The 24,993-nt window shown below is 42.8% G+C and overlaps 2 protein-coding genes and 1 pseudogene across 8 annotated transcripts in view; 1 reads left to right on the forward strand and 2 right to left on the reverse strand.

The window, feature by feature from the left end:
• The window catches only part of PSMB1 (proteasome 20S subunit beta 1), a 28,221-nt gene extending 22,780 nt beyond the window's left edge, over positions 1-5,441 (reverse strand). The window contains exons 1-2 of one of the 2 annotated variants that reach the window (XM_053592838.1): positions 5,258-5,441; positions 2,329-2,436 (exon numbers count right to left, since the gene is read on the reverse strand). In XM_053592838.1, coding sequence (XP_053448813.1) covers positions 2,329-2,436; positions 5,258-5,370 — 221 coding nt within the window. In that variant the 5' untranslated portion in view covers positions 5,371-5,441. The remainder of the gene's footprint in view (positions 1-2,328; positions 2,437-5,257) is intronic. The other variant, XM_053592839.1, reaches the window with a different exon arrangement.
• A 2,915-nt stretch (positions 5,442-8,356) lies between these two features.
• The window catches only part of TBP (TATA-box binding protein), a 31,390-nt gene continuing 14,753 nt past the window's right edge, over positions 8,357-24,993 (forward strand). For 3 of the 6 annotated variants that reach the window (XR_008380103.1, XM_053591079.1, XM_053591080.1), the window contains exons 1-3: positions 8,381-8,495; positions 11,029-11,232; positions 16,606-16,982. Coding sequence is in view for 2 of the 6 variants with exons in the window: in XM_053591079.1 (XP_053447054.1) it covers positions 11,179-11,232; positions 16,606-16,982 (431 nt within the window). In the remaining 4 variants the exon portion in view is untranslated. Of the gene's footprint in view, positions 8,496-9,107; positions 9,186-11,028; positions 11,233-16,605; positions 16,983-24,993 lie in introns of all 6 variants that reach the window. The other 3 variants (XR_008380104.1, XR_008380105.1, XR_008380106.1) reach the window with 3 other exon arrangements.
• On the reverse strand, positions 20,869-22,005 carry LOC128585782 (homeobox protein NANOG-like; annotated as a pseudogene).

Genomic DNA, 24,993 nt, shown 5'->3' on the forward strand with positions numbered 1-24,993 from the left:
TAAATTTTGGTACATCCTTTCAAATTCAACCCTATTATCTCAAAAATCAGTTCCTAATTGTTGGTATCTTTAAGGAAACCTAAATCAATTTTGTCAAGAAGTATTTGACAGAGGACACATGATAAACTCCTCTCTCTGGAAATTTATGAATGACTCACAAACCATACTTGTCATACCAGAGGGAACAGGCATCACTGGGGGCCACGACTTGCAGTCCCTGATTTACCTCCCAGCCCACTGCACAACACTGACCTCTAATTTCCCATAAGGTTTCCCACTTCTACTACCAAGATGCATTGGCAACACCAACACAAAGGAGCAAATCTTAGAGCTCAAGATGCATTTCCCAAATACCCAGCTACATCTAAAGAATGGGATTTTTCTTGCAAAGAATAAAGTCTCAAACAGGTGGGTAAGAGGCAGACTTGGCTCTAGTCAGCCCCAAAGGATATTGGATAAAGGATATATAGGAATTTGTAAATGTCGTATTGTTCTCTGTACCTGAAGTATTTAAAAAAAAAAAAAAAAGTATTTCCACTTTGGCAGCAAACATACTAAAATAGAATGTTACAAAGAAGAGCAAAAACTTGCATTGGATGGTATCCAGTTATATTTTTAGATTTTATTTATTGTATTTACTACTTTCCAATTATACAAATTACCTCTTAGAAGAGACAAGAAGGTAGAATAAGAGCCTTATAAAATTAATGAATATGGTTGGGCATGGTGGCTCATGCCTGTAATCCTAGCACTTGGGAGGCTGAGGTTGGTGGATTGCCTGAGCTCACAGGTTCAAGACCAGTCTGAGACAGAGTGAGCCCTCGTCTCTAAAAACAGCCAGGTGTTGTCGCAGGTTCCTATAGTCCCAGCTACTCGGGAGTCTGAGGCAAGAGAATCACTTAAACTCAAGAGTTTGAGGTTGCTGTGAGATATTTGAGGTGTCTGAGGCAAGATAATCACATGAACCCCAGAGTTTGAGGCACTCTACCCAGGGAGATAAAGTGAGACTCCATCTCCAAAAAAAAGAAAGAAAGAAAGAAAAGGAAGATGAGGCCATCTTCAATTGGTTTTTAGGTGAAAATGTGGGCCTTCCCTGGAACCAGGTAAGAAGACACAGCTGTCCTTTCTTCACCAACTCCCTATGATGCCACAGGCCCTGTCCAGAGGCCCTAAACCTAATCTAGTCCTATTCCCAGTGCAATTTAGGTGCATCCAGCTTTTGTGACTTAGACATTAATGACCATTTATAAGCTTTGCCAAAACAGTTAAAATACAAACTACTGCTAATCTTCAATATGTATTTAGGTGATTTGTACACACATTTTTTTCTTTCAGTACATACACTTTACTTTCACGTTTTAGGAAAAAACCCCTGTAAATTTCTTTGCCTCACAGAACCCAGAAAACTCTAGTCTCCAGCCCATTGAAAAGGTGAGGTATGGGTATAATTGCTTAGGACAGTGGTTCTCAACCTTCCTAATGCCGCAAACCTTTAACACAGTCCAAAGGGGTCGCGACCCATAGGTTGAGAACCACTGGCTTAGGATTATGTCTAAATCAAATGCTTCTGGTAAAAGGGGGAAGGTCTTTAAAATCCACTTAATGGATTACTGGTGCTATGGTTTGAATGTGTGTCCTCTCCAAAACTCATGTTGAAATTTAATTGCCATTGTGATGGTATTAACAGTTGGGACCCTTGAGAGGTATTTAGGTCATGAAGGCTCTGTCCTTGTAGTTGGCCATTAACACAGGACTGGGCTGGCCCCTCTCGTTCTCACTCTCTCCACAGTGTGACAGTGTGGAGACACAGAAGGACGGCCCTGGCCAGATGCTAGGCCCTCAAGCCTGGACTTCCTGGCCTCTAGAACTGTGAGCCAATAAATTTCTGTTCATTATAAATTACCCAGTCTATGTTTTCTTTTATAGCAGCACAAAACAGATTAAGAAAAATGGATGGAAAGATGTGATAAAATGTGATAAAGTAATTACAGTAAAACGCTGATGCAAAAATCTAAGGTGACAGTGTAGGAATGTTCACTGAATTTTTTTTTCTATTATTGTATATTTAAAACTTTTCATGATAAAATGCTGAGGTAAAAACATTTAGCTCACCATAAACACTGGTAATATCTAGGTAAGGAAAACATTATTAACACTGCACACTGAATTATTAGGAAACATCAACTTACAAAATTGTTTAATAGCAAAAAGCAAGCTCCCAACAGACAACCTAAAAACTAATGAAACAATACGTTTAGAACTGTATCTCTTGCAGCATCAAGTCATCAGAAAGGCACAGTGAAATGTGTCTCTAAAATGTTTACTTACAATTTGTAACATTTGGGGCTGTCTCGGGTATGAATTGAAAACCCTTCACTCAATCGAGTATCAGAAGCAACAATTGAAAAATCTTCTCCAGCAATCGCCAATACGGTACTGCAGGAAAGAGACCATTCTTTAGGATAGTAATCCTCTCTCCACAAATAAGAGAATCCTCCAGAGAACAAACCAGGATAAAATACACTTAATGTAAACAAGAACAGCATTTAATTGGAAGAGGAAGATAAGTGGGAGAGAAAGGACTCCTGGCTATAAGCCATTCCAAAGAAAATCATAAGTTTAAATCAGGGCAAAGGCTCTTTGGCAGGAAATAACTGAAAAGCCACCAAATCATCATCAAAAAATTAAACACCTACTTGTGCAAAGTTCTGATAATACAGAACCATGTCTATTCTCTTGACGACCAGTTATAGACAGTAGTACAATAACAAAAGCTACTTGTGGGCAGCACTTGTGGCTCAAAGGAGTAGGGCCCCAGCCCCATATACCAGACGTGGGGGGTTCGAACCTGGCCTCTGGCCAAAAAACTGCAAAAAAATGAAAGAAAAAAAATAAGCTACTTGAGTTCATAAAAAGGTTAATTTTTTCTTGTCTTTATATATGTCTAGCACTTAAGTATCTGTTGAGAAGAGAACAAAGAGTAAATTTTTCCCTTTGACTTGTATAATTTATAAGCAATTACTAAAGAGGCTCACAGCATGAACTCCAAAAACAGACTGCCTGGGTTCTAATTCTGACTCTCCCACTTAGCAGCTGTAAGGCTATAGGTAAGTTACTTCTCAAGACCTCAATATCACAACAGGAGCCACCTTGTTAGGGTGATGCAATTAAATGAGTAAAGTTCTTCTAACAGTGCCCAGCATGTAACTGGTCCTCTAAGTCTAGTGAGTATTAGGTATAACTGCTGTGGCCTTACAGTGTAGTGACTAAGCACCTGGACTCTGGGATTACCTGAGTCAGAGACTTACTCTTGATACTTAATAGCTGTGTGACCTTGTCAGACACACAATAACTTGTGACCTGCAAGTTGAAGTTGATGACAGCATTGCCTGTGTTGTAGGGTGACTGTGAGGATTAAATGACACAATTCACATAAAGTAAAAAGAATAGTGCCTCACAGAATCTAAGCACTTAGAAAACTTTAGTCACTATTTTTACTAAGGTGGGATTTGTGCTAAAGCTCTGAAGTAGAAAAGGTGGCATTCCAGATAAATAAACAGAGCAAAGGGCAACAGGTAATAATTCAAATATAGCAGAATCTCTGTAAGTTGACCACCCAACGGACTGTTACAAACTGGTCAACTACAGAAGTGGCCAGCATAAGGAACTAGGCCTCCTGCACTGATACCCACATGTGGTGCATGTTCAGTTGTGAAAACTAGATCACCTTAAGGAGAACGTCAACGTAGGAGGTGGTCAGCTATGGAGTCTACTGTACTACATTCAAGAAACTTATTCAGGTGGCCTTTTTTACGTAAGCAAGGGCAGGGACATAAAGTTTATGTGATGTACAGGATTCCTACTGCAGAAGATCCCAAATGGCAAACTAAAGATTTTGGAATTTTAGCAAGGAACCCTGAAGGTTACTGAGAAGGGAAAGTTAAAGAATGGGAAAACTTCCACTCGCAAAGTAGGGTTTTAAAAAAGTCTACTCTAATAATGACATAATGTGAAACAGGACAGAAACACTGTTCCAATATGCCTAGTGTAGGTAGGTAAGGAGCAGGGCAAACAGGACGAAACAGGTAAATCCAAACATCATCACAAATACACAAAACCGACATTGTTTTCTATCCAAATGCGTTAGGAACTGGGAAAACCAATTATGACATCTAAGATTTTAAACTTGGATGAGCACAATGATGGCATGATAAGGAGTATTTTTAAGGAGAGTAAATAGAAATAATTAGCGTGCTTTTGGTTTTGTTAATTTAATTGGTAAACTATCACTACTACTTCAATGTTTGGTTCTTCATTTTCAAGAGTCTTTTTTTTTTTAAGAGACAGAGTCTCACTGTACCGCCCTCGGTAGAGTGCCGTAGCGTCACAGCTCACAGCAACCTGCAGCTCCTGGGCTTAGGCGATTCTCTTGCCTCAGCCTCCCGAGTAGCTGGGACTACAGGCGCCAGCCACAACGCCCGGCTATTTTTTTGTTGTTGTTGCAGTTTGTCTGGGGACAGGTTCGAATATGAGGCCAGCGCCCTACTCACTGAGCCACAGGCGCCGCCATGTCAAGAGTCTTAATCAGAGTACCTTTCTACAACCCTACTACTACCAAGGAAACGTATTACCGAACATAAAGCTAGTAATTCAGAAAAAAAAAAACCTGAACATGCAAAAATACATATATTAAAAGGCTCCTCTTCTGAACTTAAGGTAAACATCGGGGAAAAAAACCCCACTCATATATGGAACTAAATCTGCCCGGCCAATCTCACCTTCTACTTGAAATAACAGACAATAATCAAGCTGGTGGTCTGTTCTGCAGACAACACAGACCAAATAATCTTAACTTTTAAGTTTCAGAGGCTAAACCTCTCCCTTCCCCTGCTGGCTTATCACGTTCAGACTCGACGAAAAGGCAAAGTACGTTTTTAAGGGTCTTCCACGGAACAGAGGTTAGGTTTCAATTTGTCTCCACCGTCTCGCGGCAGCACGGACCAGGCTATGCACTGAGCGGCGGTCCGCGTAAAGATAGACCCAAAGACCATGCTGAACGGTGACACCCGAAAAACCACGGCTGTACCAAGCGAGCCCGAGCAAGGCATGCAGAGGGAAACACAGGCGAGAGACGGCTGCAGGGAGACCAGCCCGGCGCGGACAGGGCCAGGGCAGCACCTTTCCCGCCAGGACCCCACAGGCCTAAGCACAGAGATGAGAGGGCTAAAGTGAAAGCGGCGGCTCCCCTGGGCTTTACCCTCCGTTGAAAGCGTAGGGCGAAAAGCGCAGCTGTAAAGGGCCCGCGGCGCCGTGCGGCTCCATGCCCTGGTATCTGCTTGGACCCAAGTAAACAGCGGCGGAACTCAGCATCGCGCGGCGGCGGCAACGGCGGCTCCTGCTGTCTCACAGCGAGATGGCGGCCGATCCGGACGTGACGCCAGTTCCGCTCCGCTGCCCGCCCCTCCAGCTCGCGCTCGTCGTGGCTCCCGAATTTAGCGCCCCCGCCGGAACGGTTGCTGAGCGCGTGCTGTGTGTTCCAAGAAAGCCGACCGAGATACAAAGATTTCTTTCCCTGAGAAAACACTGAAATTCACTCTGGATGGACAAAACATTAAAAGTCTGAACATACAGAAAAATAGGTAAAACTTGGGAGCAACGAGCAAGAGAAACAGGACGGCCTGTTGGTGGGAGCGTAAATTGGCACGGCATTTTGTAAAGGAACTGGTATCATCTGTCACAGTTGAACATGTACATACTTACATGGACCCAGCAATTGCACACCTAGGTTTATATCCTACCCAGATGTCATGAACAAGAGTATCCACATAGCATTGTTATTACTGTCCCCAAGCTGGAAATGAGCCAAATGTCCATAAAGAGCAGAAAGGATAAATTAACTGAGGGATATCATTCAATGGGATACATCACAGAAAATATTAACCTACTACAGCTAGCTAGGAGACATACCAAGGAATGTAAACATGCGTGGCTCTTACAAACATAACATTGAGCAAAAGAATATATACTATATAACTTAGGGGTATACTATATATTCTTTTGGGAAAAGAACCCAAACTCTGTAAAACAACTTAACACAGGTTTATTCTGAGCTGATATGTACAACCACAGCCCAGAGAGCCATGCCCAAGAAGCTTTCAGCATGTGGTCTCATGATGGTTGCATTACAGCTTGATTTTATACATTTCAGGGAGGCAGGAATTGTGACCAGTTTCATAACAAAATTTAACAATTCTCCAGTGTCTTAGCTCCCTCATATTCCAAAGGAATTTCTAGTGTTCACATCAGAACTGAAGCAGGCGGCTAAGTGGCCTTGACTGCACAGGGATGGAACAGTGATCTCAGCTCCTGTGGCCTTGCAATGACAGTCTTACAAAAAGCAGAGAAGAGACAGAGAAGTCTCGGTACAAACTGCTGAACAGAACTTTGTAATTTTCTGTACACTGATACAATTTCTTTGAGTTTTCCCCAGGAAACAGCAGAAACTCCTTGCAGCCCTGAGATAACTACAGTGCCTTACTCTACCAGAATGTCCAAAGAAAGTCAAGATAAGCGATACACCACCACAGATTGTGACCAAGAGCCACTGAGCCTGTGCATAAGGCTGAAAGAATGAACAATATTAACTCTTAGCTCATTACAACACGAAAAATTCCCACCCTGGGGAAGGATTTGCCCACCATTTTCTGTTTGTGAGATGTATGAACTAGCTTGATTCCCCACTGTGCTTGCATGCCCTGAACTCCACTGCTATTCTTACTGTGTTTCCTGGGGAAAACTCAAAGAAATTGTATCAGTGTACAGAAAATTACAAAGTTCTGTTCAGCAGTTTGTACCGAGACTTCTCTGTCTCTTCTCTGCTTTTTGTAAGACTGTCATTGCAAGGCCACAGGAGCTGAGATCACTGTTCCATCCCTGTGCAGTCAAGGCCACTTAGCTGCCTGCTTCAGTTCTGATGTGAACACTAAAACTCCTTTGGAATATGAGGGAGCTAAGACACTGGAGAATTGTTAAATTTTGTTATGAAACCAGTCAGAAGTATAAAAGGTTTTATTTTAGTTCACCACACTCTTACTATCATTATTCAATTTTACAATAGAAATCAGATAACTAGCCAAACCTTTAGTTAGTTTAAAGCACATACACACACACACACACATACACACGAAACAAAAAACCCAACATTCCATTTTTTTTTCTGTCACCCTGGTTAGAGCCCTGTAGCGGCACAGCTCACAGCAACCTCAAATTCTTGGGCTGAAGTGATTCTCTTGCCTCTGTTTCCCAGGTAGCTGGGACTAAAGGCCCCATTACCATGCCTGGCTAGTTTTTCTATTTTTTTTTTTTTTTTGTAGAGACAGAGTCTCACTTTATGGCCCTCGGTAGGGTGCCGTGGCCTCACACAGCTCACAGCAACCTCCAACTCCTGGGCTTAAGGCGACTGTCTTGCCTCAGCCTCCCGAGTAGCTGGGACTACAGGCACCCGCCACAACGCTCGGCTATTTTTTGGTTGTAGTTTGGCCGGGGCCGGGTTTGAACCCGCCACCCTCGGTATATGGGGCCGGCGCCTTACCGACTGAGCCATAGGCGCCGCCCTAGTTTTTCTATTTTTAGTACAGATGGGTCTCACTCCTGCTTAGACTGGTCTCTAACTCCTGAGTTCAGGGGATCCTCAGTTTGGCCTCCCGGAGTGCTGAGATTACAGGCGGGAGCGGCCAATTGGCTAAAACCAACATTTAAAAAATCTTCTCACATATTCTTTTTAGTAAAGTATCTCAAGAATGGAGGAAAAAGTATCCAATGTACTCAGCCCTACTATGAAACTAATTTATGGCTTTCATATGAAAGCTATAACCCAGTTATAACCTAAGAATATGGGGAAGAGGGAGAGGGAGGAGGGAAGATGGGCGGAGGGAGGGTAATTGGTGGGATTACACCTACAGTGCATTTTACAAGGGTACAAGTGAAACTTAGAAAATGTAGAATATAAATGTCTTAACACAGTAACTAAAAATGCCAGGAAGGCTATGTTAACCAGTGTGATGAAAATATGTCAAATGGTCCATAAAACCAGCGTATGGTGCCCCATGATCGCAATAATGTACACAGCTATGATTTAATAATTAAAAAAAAAAAAAGGAAAAGAAAAAAAAAAACTTCTTTTCGCCTACCGGCAGCAAGGACCAATTAGAAAAGGCTATGCCAGGTGGCCCCGCCTCGGAACTCAGGAAGTGCTTCTCTCCTTCTTTCCCATAATCCAAGCGCCTAGGGAAATCCAGGAAGTGATTCGCGCCCACAGTTCCCAGGGCCCGCTCCAGCCCAACCAATCTGCTGAAGCGAACACAGAACTGGCGGAAATGACATTATCAAAGCGCGCCAGTTCTATGAGGTGGAGAAGGGTCGCTGTGGCGGGCGCCTGAGCCGCTGGCGGTTTAACTTCGTTTGGCTGCGGTTAGTGATCTCTGCAGTGACTACAGGTAACGCCTTCTTTAACTTTTCCTCTTTTCTGAGGGCCGAGGCAGAGGCAGTCACTGCAGTGAGTTCTGGGGGCGATGACGGGAGGCGGTGCGGAGTGATCGTGCAGGCCCGGTGGGGGAGGTTTCTCCCTCTCGCTCTGCCGCGGATGCGGCCTTTCCCGGCCGCTAGGCTGCTGCCCCCGCTCTGCTGTGGTTCGAAAGCGGTTTCTGCAGTGGCGGGGCCCTCGGAGGGGCAGGGCCAGGCCAAGGCGGTGGCGCCCGTCGAAGACTTGGAGTTTGCCATGCCTCGTCTTGTCACTCTCTACTCCAAGTGAGGAAGCTGATACACCCTGGCCTGTGCCCTCCTGTTCTGCTACCAGCAAGGGTGGTTTTATAGTAAAGTTGTGCTCGCGACATTTTAACGGTAGCACTTACGATAAACACTTATTACAAGGGTCCCTCTCCCCCATCTCTAGACTCAGGCCAGAGTGGCTTTACAAAACAATAGACAGGCTTTTCTGTGAAAAGTTATGCTTTGTTGAGTTATGTGGACAGGATTTTTTGCAGAATTGCAAAACTTGATGCTTCAATTTCCGAGAGATGAAGACATTCTGAAAACAGTTTATGATACAGGTGAGGAAAGGCGCCCGGTGCCTTTGGCGGGAGTGAGAGAAGAGCTCTGAATAGCCTGACTTAAGGCCCCGACTTTAGGTAAACTTTCTTTTCTAGACTCAATTTGCAAAAAGTGGTCTGGCGCCTCCTAAGGGTCTGATAAATCTCTAGTCATGCTTAACGAGTGCTTTACTTTCTCCTCCGGTCATTGTCTTGTTCTTCAATCGTAGGAGTGACCCGGTAAACTAATCTTCCAGTTTTACTCCCCTCGAATTCATCTCCGGGGTTGCTAAATTAGATCTGCTCATGCTGCACTTCAAAAATGCTGTAACTGCTCTAATTGCCCATGTAATAACATCTAAAATTCCTGAAAACGTGACCCCACCTGTGTGTGCTGCAGTTACTTTTCCTTTCAAACAATTGAACTAAGCATGTCACTTGCATCTTCTCTCACTCTTTGCCTCTTTGTGCTTGATTTCTCTTTTGCCTGAACCTCTGATTTGTGAAAACACTACCCTGTCTTCACAATAGTTGGCCATTATCTATATTATCTTCTTTTCCATAGTGTGTGTATTCATTCACGATCACATGCTGTATACAGTTTTCTGCACTTAAAAAGCTCAGCTTAGCACCTACTGGTTATTATAGCATTTACTATTTTTTTTTTTTTAAGTCAGAGCCTCATTTTGTCACCCTCAGTAGAGTGCTCTGGCGTCATAGCTCACAGCAACTTTGAACTTTGGTCTCAAGTAATTTTTTTGCCTCAGCCTCCTGAGTGGCTGGGACTAAAGTGACCACACCCAGCTATTTTTAGAGATGGGGTCTTGCTCTTGTTCAGGCTGGTCTGGAACCCATGAGCTCAGGCAGTCCACCCGCTTCGGCCTCCCAGAGCGCTAGGATTACAGGCATGAGCCACCTGCCCTGCTTAGACCCTGTTCTTGTGTTAACTCTGTCACTGGATCCTGTGTTGAGCCAGGTCCAGAGGCCACACCTGTAATTCCAGCACTGTGGTTCTTTCATGGAAAAACAATTTCAGATATGTAGCCAGTAAAGAGATGGTGATTTAAGGAAAGTCAAATATAGGCACAGTTTGCATTAATGTGTCCTAAAGAGGTAAGGTTATTAAAAATATGATGTTATGTTGTTGTGTATCTGTATAGCTTCTTTTATAGTCTTTCATTACAGCAGGAGCTCAAGAAATAATCACACTAAGCATTTTGGGTTCAGTTCAATATTTATTGAAATTTATGTCCAAGACATTGTGGTGGATATAACATTCAAAGGAATATTTAAAAACCTGAACTTGGCGTAATCAAGCTGTGTATATAGTGCTTAATAAATATTCCCTGATACTGCAGTTTGCTTAGAGATTCATTTTCTCTAGATGTTTTTCTGCAAAAGTTTTTATTTTTTTGAGACAGAGTCTCGCTGTGTCGCCCTCAATAGAGTGATGTAGTGTCACAGCTCACAGAAACCTCAAACTCTTGGGCTCAAGTGATTCTCTTGCATCAGCCTCCCAAGTTGCTGGAACTACAGGCATCGGCCACAATGCTTGGCTATTTTTTGTTGCAGTTGTCATTGGTATTTAGCTGGGCCAGGCCAAGTTCAAACCTGCCACCCTCAGTGTATGTTGCTGGAGCTGTAGCCACTGTGCGATAGGTGCCGAGCCTCTGCTAAAGTTTTTAAGGCAAGTTATGACTTAATTAATTTTGAGTATCATCAGAGTATTTAAATTGAACTTGAAACGATGATTTTCATTTTGTTGGCAATTTTGCATGCAATCACAGGAAACATGGAAGAAATAAAGCTTTAGATTATAAGGTAGAAATATTTGTATTCCAAAATCACTTCTGTGCTTTTCTTATGTTTTGTGTAGTGGTGAAACTTGATTATTAAGACGGTATAGTTTATCTGAATCCTTACACTTGAACTTTTTTCACAGCAGCATCCCTGTTTCTTGGTGTGTGACAATAACCCAGCAATTTAAAGCGCTACTAAGAAGAGTGTGCTGGGGATGCTCTAGGGAGAGACTGGATGCTGAGACAAGTTCCAGTCCAAGGGGTTTTGGTTTGCCAAGAAGAAACCGAGTATCATGGATCAGAACAACAGCTTGCCACCTTATGCCCAGGGCTTGGCCTCCCCTCAGGTAACACAGCAGGAGGCGCAGGGAGGGTGGATGTCTGTAGTGCAGGAGATAGTGTCTGAGGGAGGGAGTAGCACTTAAGAATTTATCATTGAAAATGGTTTTATATATTTTTTAAGTCTATTTTGTTCATAAGTTCCATCAGACTTTGAATAGGCAAGATAGTATTTTATTCAGGGGTTAATTTGGAAGCTAAATTATTTGTCTGTAAAACACTTAATCTTTTGATAAACGCTTATAAGAATGTTCCAAAGGATTATATATGGTATTTTTGATTTTGAAGAACACCCTCACCAAATCATTTTCTAGTTTTGTCTTTTACATTTTATGTTTAAAGTTCCAAATCACAGATCTACTTTTAAAATTTATCAATAAATTTTGTTGAAGTATAATATAGATATAATAAAAACACTTTAAGAATATGTTTGGTTGTTTTTTTGAGACAGAGTCTCACTATGTTGCCCTCGGTAGAGTGCCGTGGTGTTACAGCTCTCAGCAACCTCAAACTTCTGGGCTTAAGTAATTCTCCTAGTAGCTGGGACTATAGGCATCCACCACAATGCCTGGCTATTTTTTTGTTGCAGTTGGCCCCAGCTGGGTTCGAACCCACCAGCCTTGGTGTATGTGGCTGGCACCGTAACCACTGTGCTACGGGCACTGAGCCTTATTTTCTTTTTTAATTGAGACAGAGTCTCACTATGTCACCCTCAGTAGAGTGCCATGGCATCACAGCTTACAACAACCTCAAACTCTTGGGCTTTAGCGATTCTCTTGCCTCAAGCTCCCAAGTAGCTGGGACTACAGGCACCCGCTACAATGCTCGGCTATTTTTTGTTGCAGTTGCCATTTTTGTTTAGCTGGCCTGGGCCAGGTTCAAACCTGCCAGCCTCTGTGTATGTAGCTGGCGCTGTAACCACTGTGCTACGAGTGCTGAGCCAAGACTATGTTTTAATATACCTGTTTAAGTTACAAAACATTTCACTTACCCAAAAAAGTCTCCTCTTGCCCCTTTGTAGTCATTTTCCTAGCTCCAGGTAACTACTGAATTTGCTTTTCACCACTAATGGTTTGTTTTGCTTACTCTAGAAATTCTAGATCATATATGGAATGAGACAGTGTGTACTCTTTGTATGCGTGTGTCTTCCTCACCCAGTGTGGCGTCTGTATGTCAGTGCTTTGTTCCTCTTTATTGCAAGTCACACTCCACATTGTATGGAGGCTCCACAGTTTGTCATCATTCTCCAGGTGCTCATGTTTGGGTTGTGTCCAGTTTGGGGCTATTATGAGCAAAGTTACTATAAATGTTTGTGTACATTGTAATTTTAATTTCTCAGTACTTTGGATTGCGAGGTCATATCAGTGCATATGTAACTTCATAAGAAACTGCCAAGCTGTTTCTACAGTGGCTGCATTGTTTTGCAGTTCCACCTGCAGAATAATAGAGTTCTAATTGCTCCATATCCTCACCAGTACTTTGCACTGTCAATATTTTTACTTTCAGCCACTTTTGTAGTTGATTAGTGGTATTTCATTGTTTTAATTTTTATTTTCCTGATGACTAACGATCCTAAACATTTGGCAAGTGCTTATTGGCCATTTGTACTCAGATCACCCTCTTTTACTCTACTTCAGACATTGTGTTTTTCACAAAGTAAAGGTTGTGGTGAGCTTACATCCAGCACATCTGTGGGCATCATTTTTCCAGTAGCTTGTGCTCACTTTGTGTCTCTTTGTGACATTTTTTTAATTCTCACAAGATTTCAAACTTTTAATTATATCTCTTATGGTAATCTATTTTGATGATCTTTGATAATGCTATCGTAATTGTTTTTGTGTGTCATAAACCATGCCTAGCCGTGTAAGATAGTGAATTTAGTTGATGAAAGAGTCACACATCTCTCATTTAAATGAGAAACTAGAAATGAGTAAGCTTAGTAAGCAAAGCATATTGAAAGCTGAGATAGGCTGAAAGCTGGGCCTCTTATGCCAAACACTTTGCCAAATTGTGAATACAAAGGGAAAAATGCAAATTAAAAATGCTACTGTAGTGAACACATGGATGATAAGAAAGCAAAACAGCCTTTTTGCTGATATGGAGAAAGTTTGAATGGTCTGTATAGATCAGACCAGTCACAACATTCTGTTAACCCAAGAATCTAGAGCAAGGCCCTGACCCCCCATTTCTGTAAAGGCTGAGAGAGGTGAAGCTGTATAAGAAAAGCTTGAAGCCAGTAGAGGTTGATTCATAAGCTTTAAAGAAAGAAGCCATCTCCATAACATAAAGGCTCAAGGTGAGGCAGCAGGTACTGATGGAGAAGCTTCAGAAGTTAACCAGAAGACCTAGCTGAGATGGTTGATAAGCCTGGCTACACTAACCAGATATTCAGTGTAGATGAAATAGGCTTCTACTACTGGAAGAAGATGCCATCTAGAAGTTTCATAGCTGTAGAGAAGTCAGTGTTTGTCTTAAAAGTTTCAGAAGAGGCTGACTGTCTTGTTAGGGGCCATTGGAGCTGGTGACATTGAATTGAAGCCACTGCTCATTTACCATTCCAAAAATCCTAGGGCCCTTAAGAATTATGCCAAATCTGAAGGCACAAAGGCTTCAGATGGGAAAAAAGTGAATTATGCTAAATCTACTCTGTGCTGTAAATGGAAAAACAAAGCCTAGATTACAGCACATATGGTTACATTGTGGTCTACTGAATATTTTAAGCCCGCTATTGAGATCTATTGCTCAGGAAAAATTTCTTTGAAAATATTACCCCTGGCTGGGCATGGTTTCTCACTCCTGTAATCTCAGTACTTTTAGAGGCCAAAGTAGGAACATCTCTTGAGGCCAGAAGTTTGAGGTTGCAGTGAGCTATGATTGCACTACTGTACTATAGCCTGGGCTACAGAGCAAGACCCCTTGTCAAAAAAAAAAAAAAAAATGGAAAAACCAAAACACTACTTGTCACAGCAATGCACCTGGTTACCCAAGAGCTCCGATGGACATATACAAGGAGATTCTTACTTTTTTCATGCCTGCTAACATAATATCTGGTCTGTATCCCATGGATCCTGAAGTAATTTCAACTTTTAAGTCTTTTTATTTCACAAATACATTTTGTAAGGCTCTAGCTGTGATTCCTCTGATGGATCGGGGCAATGTAAATTGAAAATCTCTTGGAAAGCACTTGACATTCTAGATGCCATTATGAAGATTCATGATTCATGGGAGGAGGAGGAGGAGGACAAAATACCAACATTAAGAGAAATTTGGAAAAAGTTCATTTCAGCCTTCATGGATGGCTTTAAAGCAGTGGTTTTCAACCTTCCAAATGCCGCAACCCTTTAATACAGTTCCTGTGGGTCATGACCCACAGGTTGAGAACCGCTGCTTTAAAGGATTCAAGACTTTAGCAGAGGAAGTAACTGCAGATGTAGAAATAGGGCGAGAACTAGATTTAGAAGTAGAGCCTGAAATGTGACTGAATTGTTGCAATGTCATGATCAAACTTGAACAGGTGAAGAATTGCCTTTTTTTTTTTTTTTTTTGAGACAGAGTCTCACTTTCTTGACCCCAGTAGAGTGCTGTGGAGTCATAGCTCACAGCAACCTCAAACTCTTGGGCTCAAGCAATTCTTTTGCTTCAGCCTCCTGCATAGCTGGGACTATAGGTGCCTGCCACAATGCCTGGTTATTTTTGGAGACAGGGTCTCACTTGCCTCAGGCTGGTCTTAAACCCAAGAGCTCAGGCAGGTCTGGAACCTATGAGGTCAGGCAGACCACCTGCCTTGGTGTCCTAGAATGCTGGATTACAGGTGTGAACTACTGCGCCTGGCCCGAAGAGTTGCTTCTTATGGCTGAGCAAAGAAAGTGGTTGTTTAAGATGGAGTCAACTCCTGGTACAGATGCTGTGAACATTGTTAAATGACAACAACATATTTAGAATATTACCTAAACTTAGTTGATAAAGTAGTGTCAGGGTTTGAGAGGATTAACTTTTTTTGTTTCTTTTTTTGAGACAGTCTCTCTCTGTCACCCCAGGTAGAGTGCCGTGGCATCAGCCTAGCTCACGGCAACCTCAAACTCTTGGGCTCAAGTGATCCTCTTGCCTCAGTGTCCCTGACTACACATGCCCACCACCATGTGCAGTTAATTTTTCTATTTTTAATAGAGATGGGGTCTCACTCTTGCTCAGGCTGATCTCGAATTCCTGAGCTTAAGCACTCCACTTGCCTTGGCCTCTCAGAGTGCTGGGATTACGAGTGTGAGCCACTGCGCTTGCCTTGGCTTTAATTTTGGAAGATGTTACAGTGTGTGTGAAATGCTGTCAGAATCAAATGCTATGGAGAAATGTTTTGTGAAAAGAGGAGTCAAATGATGGGGCAAACTTCATTGTTGTCTTATTTTAAGAAATTAATTACCATAGCTACCTCACTCTTCAGCAGCCTCCACCCTGAACAGTTGGCAGCCATCAACACTGAGGCAAGACCCTCCATTAACAAAAAGATTATGGCTTGCTCAAGGCACAGATGATTATTAGCATTTTTTAGCACTAAAAGACTTTTCAATTAAGGTATGTCCATATTTTAGATATTGCTGTTGCATACTTAATAGACTACATTATGGCATAACCATAATTTTTGTATGCACTGAGAAACCAAAGAATTGGTGTGACTTGCTTTATTGCTATATTTGCTTTGCTGCAGTGGTCTAGAACAAAACCTGCAGTGTCTCTGAGGTGTGCTTATATTTTCATTTGTAAAATGTTCTTCACATCTGTTGGCCATTTTTAATTGGTTTATTTGTTCATCTTCTTTTATTGAGTTACAAAAGCTCTTCATGTCTTTTTTTTTTTTTTTGAGACAGAGTCTCACTTTGTCGCACTCAGTAGAGTGCTGTAGCATCACAGCTCACAGCAACCTCAAACTCTTGGGCTTAAGCAATTTTTCTTGCCTCAGTCTACCAAGTAGCTGGGATTACAGGCGCCCACCACAATGCCTGGCTATGTTTTTGTTGTAGTTGTTGTTTAGCAGGCCTGGGCCAGGCTTGAACCCACCAGCCTTGGTGTATGTGGCCGGCGCCCTACTCACCGAGAGGCGCTGAGCCTCTTTATGTCTTTCTTAGGTGTATATATATTACAGACATTTTCTCCTAACCTGTGGGTTATCTTATGATTTTCTTAATTGTGTCTTTCAAAAAGCAGAAGTTATTTATTTTATCTGAGGTCCAGTTTACCAGTTTTTCTTCATAGTTATGTACTGTGTTATACTAAAGAAGAAAGCGATACATGTAAGAATCCAAGTTCCTCCCTAATAATATGTAAAACCCCAGTATACTCAGAAGGTGTCTGTACTGACACAGCTCACCTACTCTTTGCTCTCCTAGGGCGCCATGACTCCTGGAATTCCCATCTTCAGTCCAATGATGCCTTATGGCACCGGGCTGACCCCACAGCCTGTGCAGAACACCAGTAGTCTGTCCATTTTGGAAGAACAGCAGAGGCAGCAGCAGCAACAGCAGCAGCAGCAGCAGCAACAGCAGCAGCAGCAGCAGCAACAGCAGCAGCAGGCCCAGCAGTCCTCAACCCAGCAGGCGGCGCAGGTGCCCACAGGCCAGGCCCCCCAGCTGTTCCACTCACAGACTCTCACCACAGCACCCCTGCCGGGCACCACACCCCTGTATCCGTCCCCACTGACACCTATGACCCCCATCACCCCTGCCACACCGGCCTCTGAGAGCTCCGGGATTGTGCCACAGTTGCAGTGAGTACTTGTTTTTTTTTTTGTTTTGTTTTGTTTTTTTCAGATTAGTATGAGGGTACAAACCATTAGGTTATATAATTTACACATGAAAGGTTAAAGTCAGAGTTGTAGCTGTGTCCTACACCCAGGGAATGTGCTGGTATCTACACACTGTATCCACTGAGTGGGAAGCCGTAGAGCCCACTCCCCCTTCTCGAATTTATTTGAGATTTTCTCATGTGGTGCAGCCAGTAGTTGATGTGGTGTCCTCTTTCTGCTCTACCTGGCTCCTCAGAGCTGATTCCCGAGCTTTGTTGTCACAGGGTCTGTTTATTTAAGGGAGTGCCCTAGTGGTAGTTGTGTAACAGAACTTGGTTCACCTCTCTCTTGAGAAAGGGAAGCAAGGCTGTCTTGTGAGCCAGTGCCCTTAGCAAAAGCTCTCAGCAAGCGAAAGGCTCTCAGCATTGTCACAAACTTGGTTGCTAGTGTTTATACCCTTGGGCCATAAACTTTATTCTGGATTTCATTGTTATGTGTCAAAACGTTTCCATGTATCTGGTTTGCTGGCTCCAAACATGATGTCATCTCTAGCATTGTGATATTTCATGTCTTTAGCTGCAGTATCAGTGTGGTCCCTAGTGGTTCTCAGTTTTCTTCATTTGTACTATGGGGACTATGTGTAAGTCTTTGAAAATCTGTGTCCTTCCCACAGGTGAGGCTGGCTGTTTTTGTTCTAAGTGGGTTCTTCTACCTACATGAAGTGGACCCCATATGTAACAAGGTAGTGGGGTAGAAAAAAAATTCTTATTCCTGCAAAACAGGATGTTATTTCCAGATACCAATGAGAAGTATATATTTAGGTTGGTGCAAAAGTAATTGCAGTTTGGACTAAATCATAACTAGGCTCAAACACATGTTTATTAATCAAATTAGGAATCAATACAATCAACACATTGTTGCTGATGAAAAATAAGTTTGTTTCTTTCTATAGTGTAAAAATCCATGCTTTAGGATTCATTGACCTCTCGGAAAGCATCTTCTGCAGTCTGCTGGTTGGAAGTGTTTTCCCCACAAAAAGTTGTCCAGGTGCTTGAAGAAGTGGTAGACGGTTGGCAAAAGGTCAGGTGAACATGGCGGATGAGGCAAAAACACCATGACTCAATTCATTCAACTTTAGAAGCCTTGGTTGTATGAGGTGCAGTCGGGCATTGTTGTGAAGAACTGGGTCCTTTCTGCTGACCGAGGCCAGCCAGCTGCAGGGGTTGCAGTTTTAAGTGTATCACAGCATACTTGTCATATATGATGGTTTCTCTGGGGTTCATACTGGCAGCAGACCACCAAAGAGTGACCATGACTTTTTTGGTGCCAGTTTGGCTTTGGAGGTTCCTCTCAGTCCAACCACTGACCCAGTTGTTGCTGGTTATCATACGAATCCACTTTCCCTGGCATGTCACAATCCCATTAAGAAGTGGTTCATTATTGCAGAACAAGAGAACACAACACTTGAAAACGATGGCTCTGATTTTCAGTCCTCTCATGAGGCACCCACTTCTCAAGCTTTTTTGACCTTTCCAATTCACTTCAAATGCTGAACAATGGTAGAATGGTCCATGTTGGGTTCTTCAGAAATTTCTCATACAATTGTCAGAGATCAGCTTCCATGATTGCTCTCGGTTAGTTGTCAATTTCTGATGGCTACTACTCACCTCACTTCAAGGCTCTCTTCTCCTTTGCAGAACTTATTTATTATTATTGTTATTATTATTTTTTTTTGATATTTGTACTCAAATGTTTCTAGCAACACATTTCACGAAGCAAAGATGGAAACAACCCATGTGCTCTTCAACACATGAATTAATAAATTGTGGTTTATGTGTGCCATGGAATACTATTTAGCCATTAAAATACATGGAGATTTTGCATCTTTGGCTGGGGCTGGGTTTGAACTGGCCACCTCCAGCATATGAGGCCAGCGCCGTACTCCTTTGAGCCACAGGCGCCGCCCAATTTTGCTTCTTTTTTAAAAACCTAGATGGATTTGGAGAACATTTTCCTAAGTATTATAAGAATGGAAAAACAATCCTCACATGCACTCAATACCAATTTAAAACTAGAAGATTAACAATAACAGACCCGGCTCAGCACCTATAGCACAGTGGTTATGGCTGGCCACAAGCTCCGAGGCTTGTGGGTTCAAACCCAGCATGGGTCAGCTAAACAACAATGACAACTACACAAGAAAATAGCCAGGCATTGTGGCGGGCGCCTGTGTGTAGTCCCAACTAGTTGGGAGGCTGAGGCAAGAAAACAGCGTAAGCCCAAGAGTTTGAGGTTGCCGTGAGCTATGATAGCATGGCACTCTACTGAGGCAACACAGTGACACTCTGTCTCCAAAAAAAAAAATCACAGACCCAAATGAGAGAAAATCAAATTCAAAAAGGGAGGGAGAAAGGATTTAGTAGCTTCTCACTTAACAGGTACAATGCATGGATAGATGGCACATTCCCTAGGTGTAAGACACAGCTACAACTCCATCTTTAACCTTTAATGTGTAAATGATAATAACCTAATGGTGATATATCCACCTTTGGTTTTGTCCATCCCTGAAGCTTACAACTCTAACCACAGACAATTCTGATTAATCAGAAATAAAAATAAAAAGTATCCTCACCTTTTAAGCATTCATTTGTGAGAAAAAAAAATAAGACCTCTCCGTCCCAGAAAGTGGGAATAATCCTTCACACATCTTTGTATTTTTTACTTCCTATTCTTGCAGTTAGATTTTATTTATTATTTATTTATTTTTTTCGTAGAGACAGAGTCTCACTTTATGGCCCTCGGTAGAGTGCCGTGGCCTCACACAGCTCACAGCAACCTCCAACTCCTGGGCTTAAGCGATTCTCTTGCCTCAGCCTCCCGAGCAGCTGGGACTACAGGCGCCCGCCACAACGCCCGGCTATTTTTTGGTTGCAGTTCGGCCAGGGCTGGGTTTGAACCCGCCACCCTCGTTATATGGGGCCGGCGCCTTACTGACTGAGCCACAGGCGCCACCCAAAAGTATTTTTTTTTTTTTTTTTTTTTTTGTAGAGACAGAGTCTCACCTTATTGCCCTCGGTAGAGTGCCGTGGTGTCACACAGCTCACAGCAACCTCCAAATCCTTGGGCTTAGGCGATTCTCTTGCCTCAGCCTCCCTAGTAGCTGGGACTACAAGCGCCTGCCACAACGTCCGGCTATTTTTTTGTTGCAGTTTGGCCGGGGCTGGGTTTGAACCCGCCACCCTCGGCATATGGGGCCGGCGCCCTACCCGCTGAGCCACAGGCGCCGCCCTGCAGTTAGATTTTAAATCCTAAAGCTATCCAAACTGGTTACTATAACTATTTTATCTACAGAGATATCTTCTATCATCTTGTCCATAGCAGCCATGGTTATTGGAACCTCTGATTGGACTCCAGTCTTGCAACAGGCACACTGAGAGCCAGAATAGAGGCAGAATAGTTCCTCTAAAACAGTGGTTCTCAGCCTGTGGGTCGCAACCCACAGGAACTGTTAAAGGGTTGCAGCATTAGGAAGGTTGAGAACCACTGCTCTAAAATAAGAAAAATTGGCCAGGAGCAGTGGCTCCCAGGCCTGCCTGTAATTTTAGCACTTTGGGAGGCTGAGGCATACAGGTAGACTGCTTAAGCTCAGGAGTTTGAGACTAGCAAAAGCAAGACCCCATCTCTACTAAAAATAGAAAAACTAGTCACGTGTTGTGTTGGGCACCTATAGTCCTATCTCCTTGGGAGGCTAAGGTTAAAAGGATTGCTTGAGCTCAATACTTGGAGGTTGCTGTAAGCTATGATGCCACAGCACTCTAGCCAGGGTGACAGAGTAAGACTGTCTCAAAAAAAAAAAAAAAAAAAAAAGAGAGAGAGAGGAAAGATAGAAAAGAAAGATCCTGTGAGAGAGGAACGGATTCAGTCGCTGCTTACACTGAGATTGAGTAATACACACATCTTCACACATCTGTAGGTTGCATGTTCATTGAATAAGTTAAGAATGAATCCATGGTTTGTGGGGAGCTAAAATACTTAGTGCTTTGATGGATTATATTATGGCTTTCTCCAGCAGCTTCCAAGGCAATTTCCAAATCATTGGCAAGAAAATTTTGCTGGAACTGCAGGCAGGACTGTAAAGGCGCCTCCCCACAGTTAAGGAAGGGATTGTTTCAGGCCTGACTGTTCCAGGCTTGGGTACACCAGGTCTGACGATTCCAGGAATGGCTGCTCCAAAATGGCGGTTCCAGGTCTGGTTACTCCAGGCTGGGTTGCTCCAGGTCTGGTTGCTCCACACTAGAAGTCTCTGGATGTGTTCATCAGGCATGCCTGGTGATAGGAAGAGTAGAGGCTTGGGCATTCCGTGGGTGCTGAGGCCTTCTGAGCCTGAATCATACTGTTGGTGTTCTTTAGCCAGTTGTTTTCTGCCATCTCTTAGATTTCATACTCTTGTTCTGGAACCAGGTCTTAACCTGTTTATAGGTGAGATTCAGAATGTTGGAAGGTTCTTGCATCTGTTGGAGGCTGAGGTATTTCTGTCTCTGAAATCTGTCATGAGTATACACAGCTTGGGTCTTAGAGAACACGGTTCTGGTCTTCTGTTTCTTGACCTGGTCCTTATCTTCCTTCTTCACTACACTATTCTCTACAGAAGTGGGTAATTTTATGTTGGGAGTAGTGGAAGAATCGGGGCTGACCTGAGTCAGCAGAGCCATAGAAGTAGGAAGAGGAGAGGCAGGCTCTGTGTGGGGCACCTCTATAGACATTTGCAAGGATGGATAATTTTCTTCAGGTCCACAAGTCACAGGCATTGGGGAAGAGTCACTAGAATCAGATGCTTCAGGGCAAGGTGGGCTTTGGGGACATGCAGGATCCACAATCATGTTATTGAGAAGGGGAAAAATTAAAGAGCTGGATTGTTAAAAAAAAAAAAAAAAAAGTAAAAAGTAAGGCTAAGACTTGTATATCCAAATAGAATATACAGAAAAAGATCTAAAAGCCAGGAAGAAGAGGGTCCCCTCCACAACCCCTCCACAATAGCAGAAGCTCAATCCAGCAAAAAAATTATTTTTTTGAGACAGAGTCTCACTTTCTTGTCCCCGATAGAGTGCTATGGTGTCATAGCTCACAGCAACCTCAAATTCTTAGGCTCAAGTGATCCTCTTGTTTTAGCCTTCTGAGTAGCTGGGACTACAGGCACCCGCCATAACGCCCAGCTACTTTTTAGAGACGGGGGTCTCGTTCTTGTTCAGGCTGGTCTAGAACTTCTGAGCTCAAGTGATCCACTTGCATCAGCCTCCCAGAGTGCTGGGATTACAGGCATGAGCCACTGTGCCCAGCTGGAACTTCTTGAACCCCTACTACACTGCACGTTCATTAGCAGTTCCTGGGCCAAATGCATTGTTGGTGTTATGAGTTGTCTCTGTGGCTTTACGATCCATTTTGAACTCAATTAAGAAAATTCCTTGATAGGACCGGGCAAGATGGCTCATGCCTGTAATCCTAGCACTCTGGGAGGCCGAGATGGGTAGATCGCCTAAGCTCAGGAGTTTGAGACCACCCTGAGTTAGAGCGAGATCCCATTTCTGAAAATAGCTGGGCATTGTTGTGATTGTGCTTGTAGTCCCAGCTGTTCGGGAGGCTGAGACAAGAGGATCACTTGAGCCCAAGAGTTTGAGATTGCTGTAAGCAATGATGGCAGGGCACTCTACTGAGGGCAACAAAAAGCAACACTCTGTTTCCCAAAAAAAAAAACAAATTGCTCAAATTTGCTTTTTGTCTAACATCATTTCCACAGTCCAAAATAAACAGCAAGGAATAAGTCATTAGCAAAAAAACATAAAGCAAGAAGTACACATTAAGATGATGAATAATATAACCACATTCATTTAAGATTGCATTCCAGTAACAAATGTCAAATTTCAGCAATGCAAAAACCGCAACTACTTTTGCACCAACTTGAGAGCTTTTACTTTTAGGGGAGGTTATGACCAAAGTAAAGGTTTATTTGCAGGTATTGCATCACCTCAGTTTCCTTGTACAGTTATCTCATCTCCCCTTCCCTGCCCTCTGAGGTATGGCATTTCCTGTTTGTACTTAATCATCTTGTTAGAGGCATGGTTGTCCCCTATACACTGTCTCTGGTCATTTCAGAACTAAGTGTGTATACTCGTCATTCCTGACTATTACCCAAGACCTATACCTCTTGCCACCACTGTTTTGTTTGTCCCCCCCACAACACAATTTTAAAAGCAAAATAAATTTACTTTAATGATCTTTTTTTTTTTTTTTTGTCATCACCCTCGGTGGAGTGCCGTGTGGCATCATACAGCTCACAGCAACCTCCAACTCTTGGGTTTAGGCGATCTTGCCTCAGCCTCCCGAGTAGCTGGGACTACAGGCGCCCGCCACAAGCCCAGCTATTTTTTTTGTTGCAATTTGGCTGGGGCCCGGTTTGAACCCACTACCCACTGTATATGCAGTTGGTGCCCTACCCACTGAGCCACAGGTGCCGTTCTACTTTAATGATTTTAGAGAGGTGCCCTTGTTAGTTCACCTTTGTGCGTTTCCAGTTGTCTTATTTGCTTATCTGACTCCCGCAGACGTTTGTTTGCACTTCTTTTGATCATGAATTGTAGGGTGGCGCCTGTGGCTCAAAGAAGTAGCGCGCAGGCCCCATATACTGGAGGTGGTGGGTTCAAACCTGGCCCTGGCCAAAAACTGCAGAAAAAAAACAAAACATGAATTGTAACGAGTCAGGTCAGGTGTTTTTTCCTTGCCAGTGTCTTTGATATTCCACTAGCATCCAGTCCGCCACATTCCTGAGGCTCCACAAAGATCCCTACTGTGTGGTAATTAGTGGCCTCTAAATCTTGTAGGCTTATGAAGAATTGAGGTAAATATTTTAAACTAGTAAAAATACATAAGAATACATTTAATAGTTTTGTTAATAAATGTATGATAGATCTATCAAAATTTACTTTATACATTTCACAAGTGGGCAAATGCTGAAGTTAAATGTGTACATATGCAAAGAAAGTAGATGATGTAGAGATGAAAACATTCATTGGGTTGATCAACCCAGTTGCTTTACGGTTGTGTACTAAAGAAGCCTGCTGTTCCCTTTTCAACAAAATTATGAGCCATCAGTTTTCAAAAGTATTAAATTTGGACAATACATAAAGGAGAACCAGAAGCAACAAATGAGCTAGAAACTGTTGGCTGTTTAACATCTGGAATCACTATTCTCAGGGTGGCGATTTTCCAGGTCCATGTATGACAGATGATGAGCAGTTAACTGCATTCGAAGGGCAACTAGCCTATTTCAAGTATATATTCTTTCAGAAGCAGAAAAATACAGAATAAAACTTTGAGTTGTCTAAACTTTCATTAAAATTCCTAATAAATTCTGTTTTCACTCTTTTATTTTACAAATTATTCATAAAATAATTTAAGAATATTAAAACATGGAAAGCATCCATTGGACCCAGATGGTAGACGATGATACCTATTCTGATTTACTGAGGGGTAATCAGAAGAATAAATAGTTTTTTTTTTTTTTTTTTTTTACCGTGTCAATGATATTAGAATCTTCAAAAAGATGCTTATTTTGAGTGGACTAAATGAAGTCTGTGCCTGCCAGTTTTCATTATAGTGACTTTTAGTCGGGTATTGAGGTAGGGGTGGGTGGTCTTTGAGAGCTCCCAGGTGAGAGTTGAGCCTATTTAAGAGAAGGCTGAGGGCGGCACCTGTGGCTCAAGGAGTGGGGCGCCGGTCCCATATGCCAGAGGTGGCGGGTGTTCAAACCCAGCCCCGGCCAAAAAAATCACAACAACAAAAAAAAAGAGAAGGCTGAGGGTGTGGCTCCTCCACTGAGGAGCCCTGCGCACCCTGACCAAGTTACAGCACCTCCTAGCCTCAACTCACTCAACATAAACGTGGGGATATTGGTAATTGCTACCTCATAGCATACTTAGTACTAAGCGTAAAATGCTCA

This window comes from Nycticebus coucang, chromosome 5 (assembly GCF_027406575.1).
Source record: "Nycticebus coucang isolate mNycCou1 chromosome 5, mNycCou1.pri, whole genome shotgun sequence".
In the NCBI taxonomy this organism is placed as follows: Eukaryota; Metazoa; Chordata; class Mammalia; order Primates; family Lorisidae; genus Nycticebus; species Nycticebus coucang.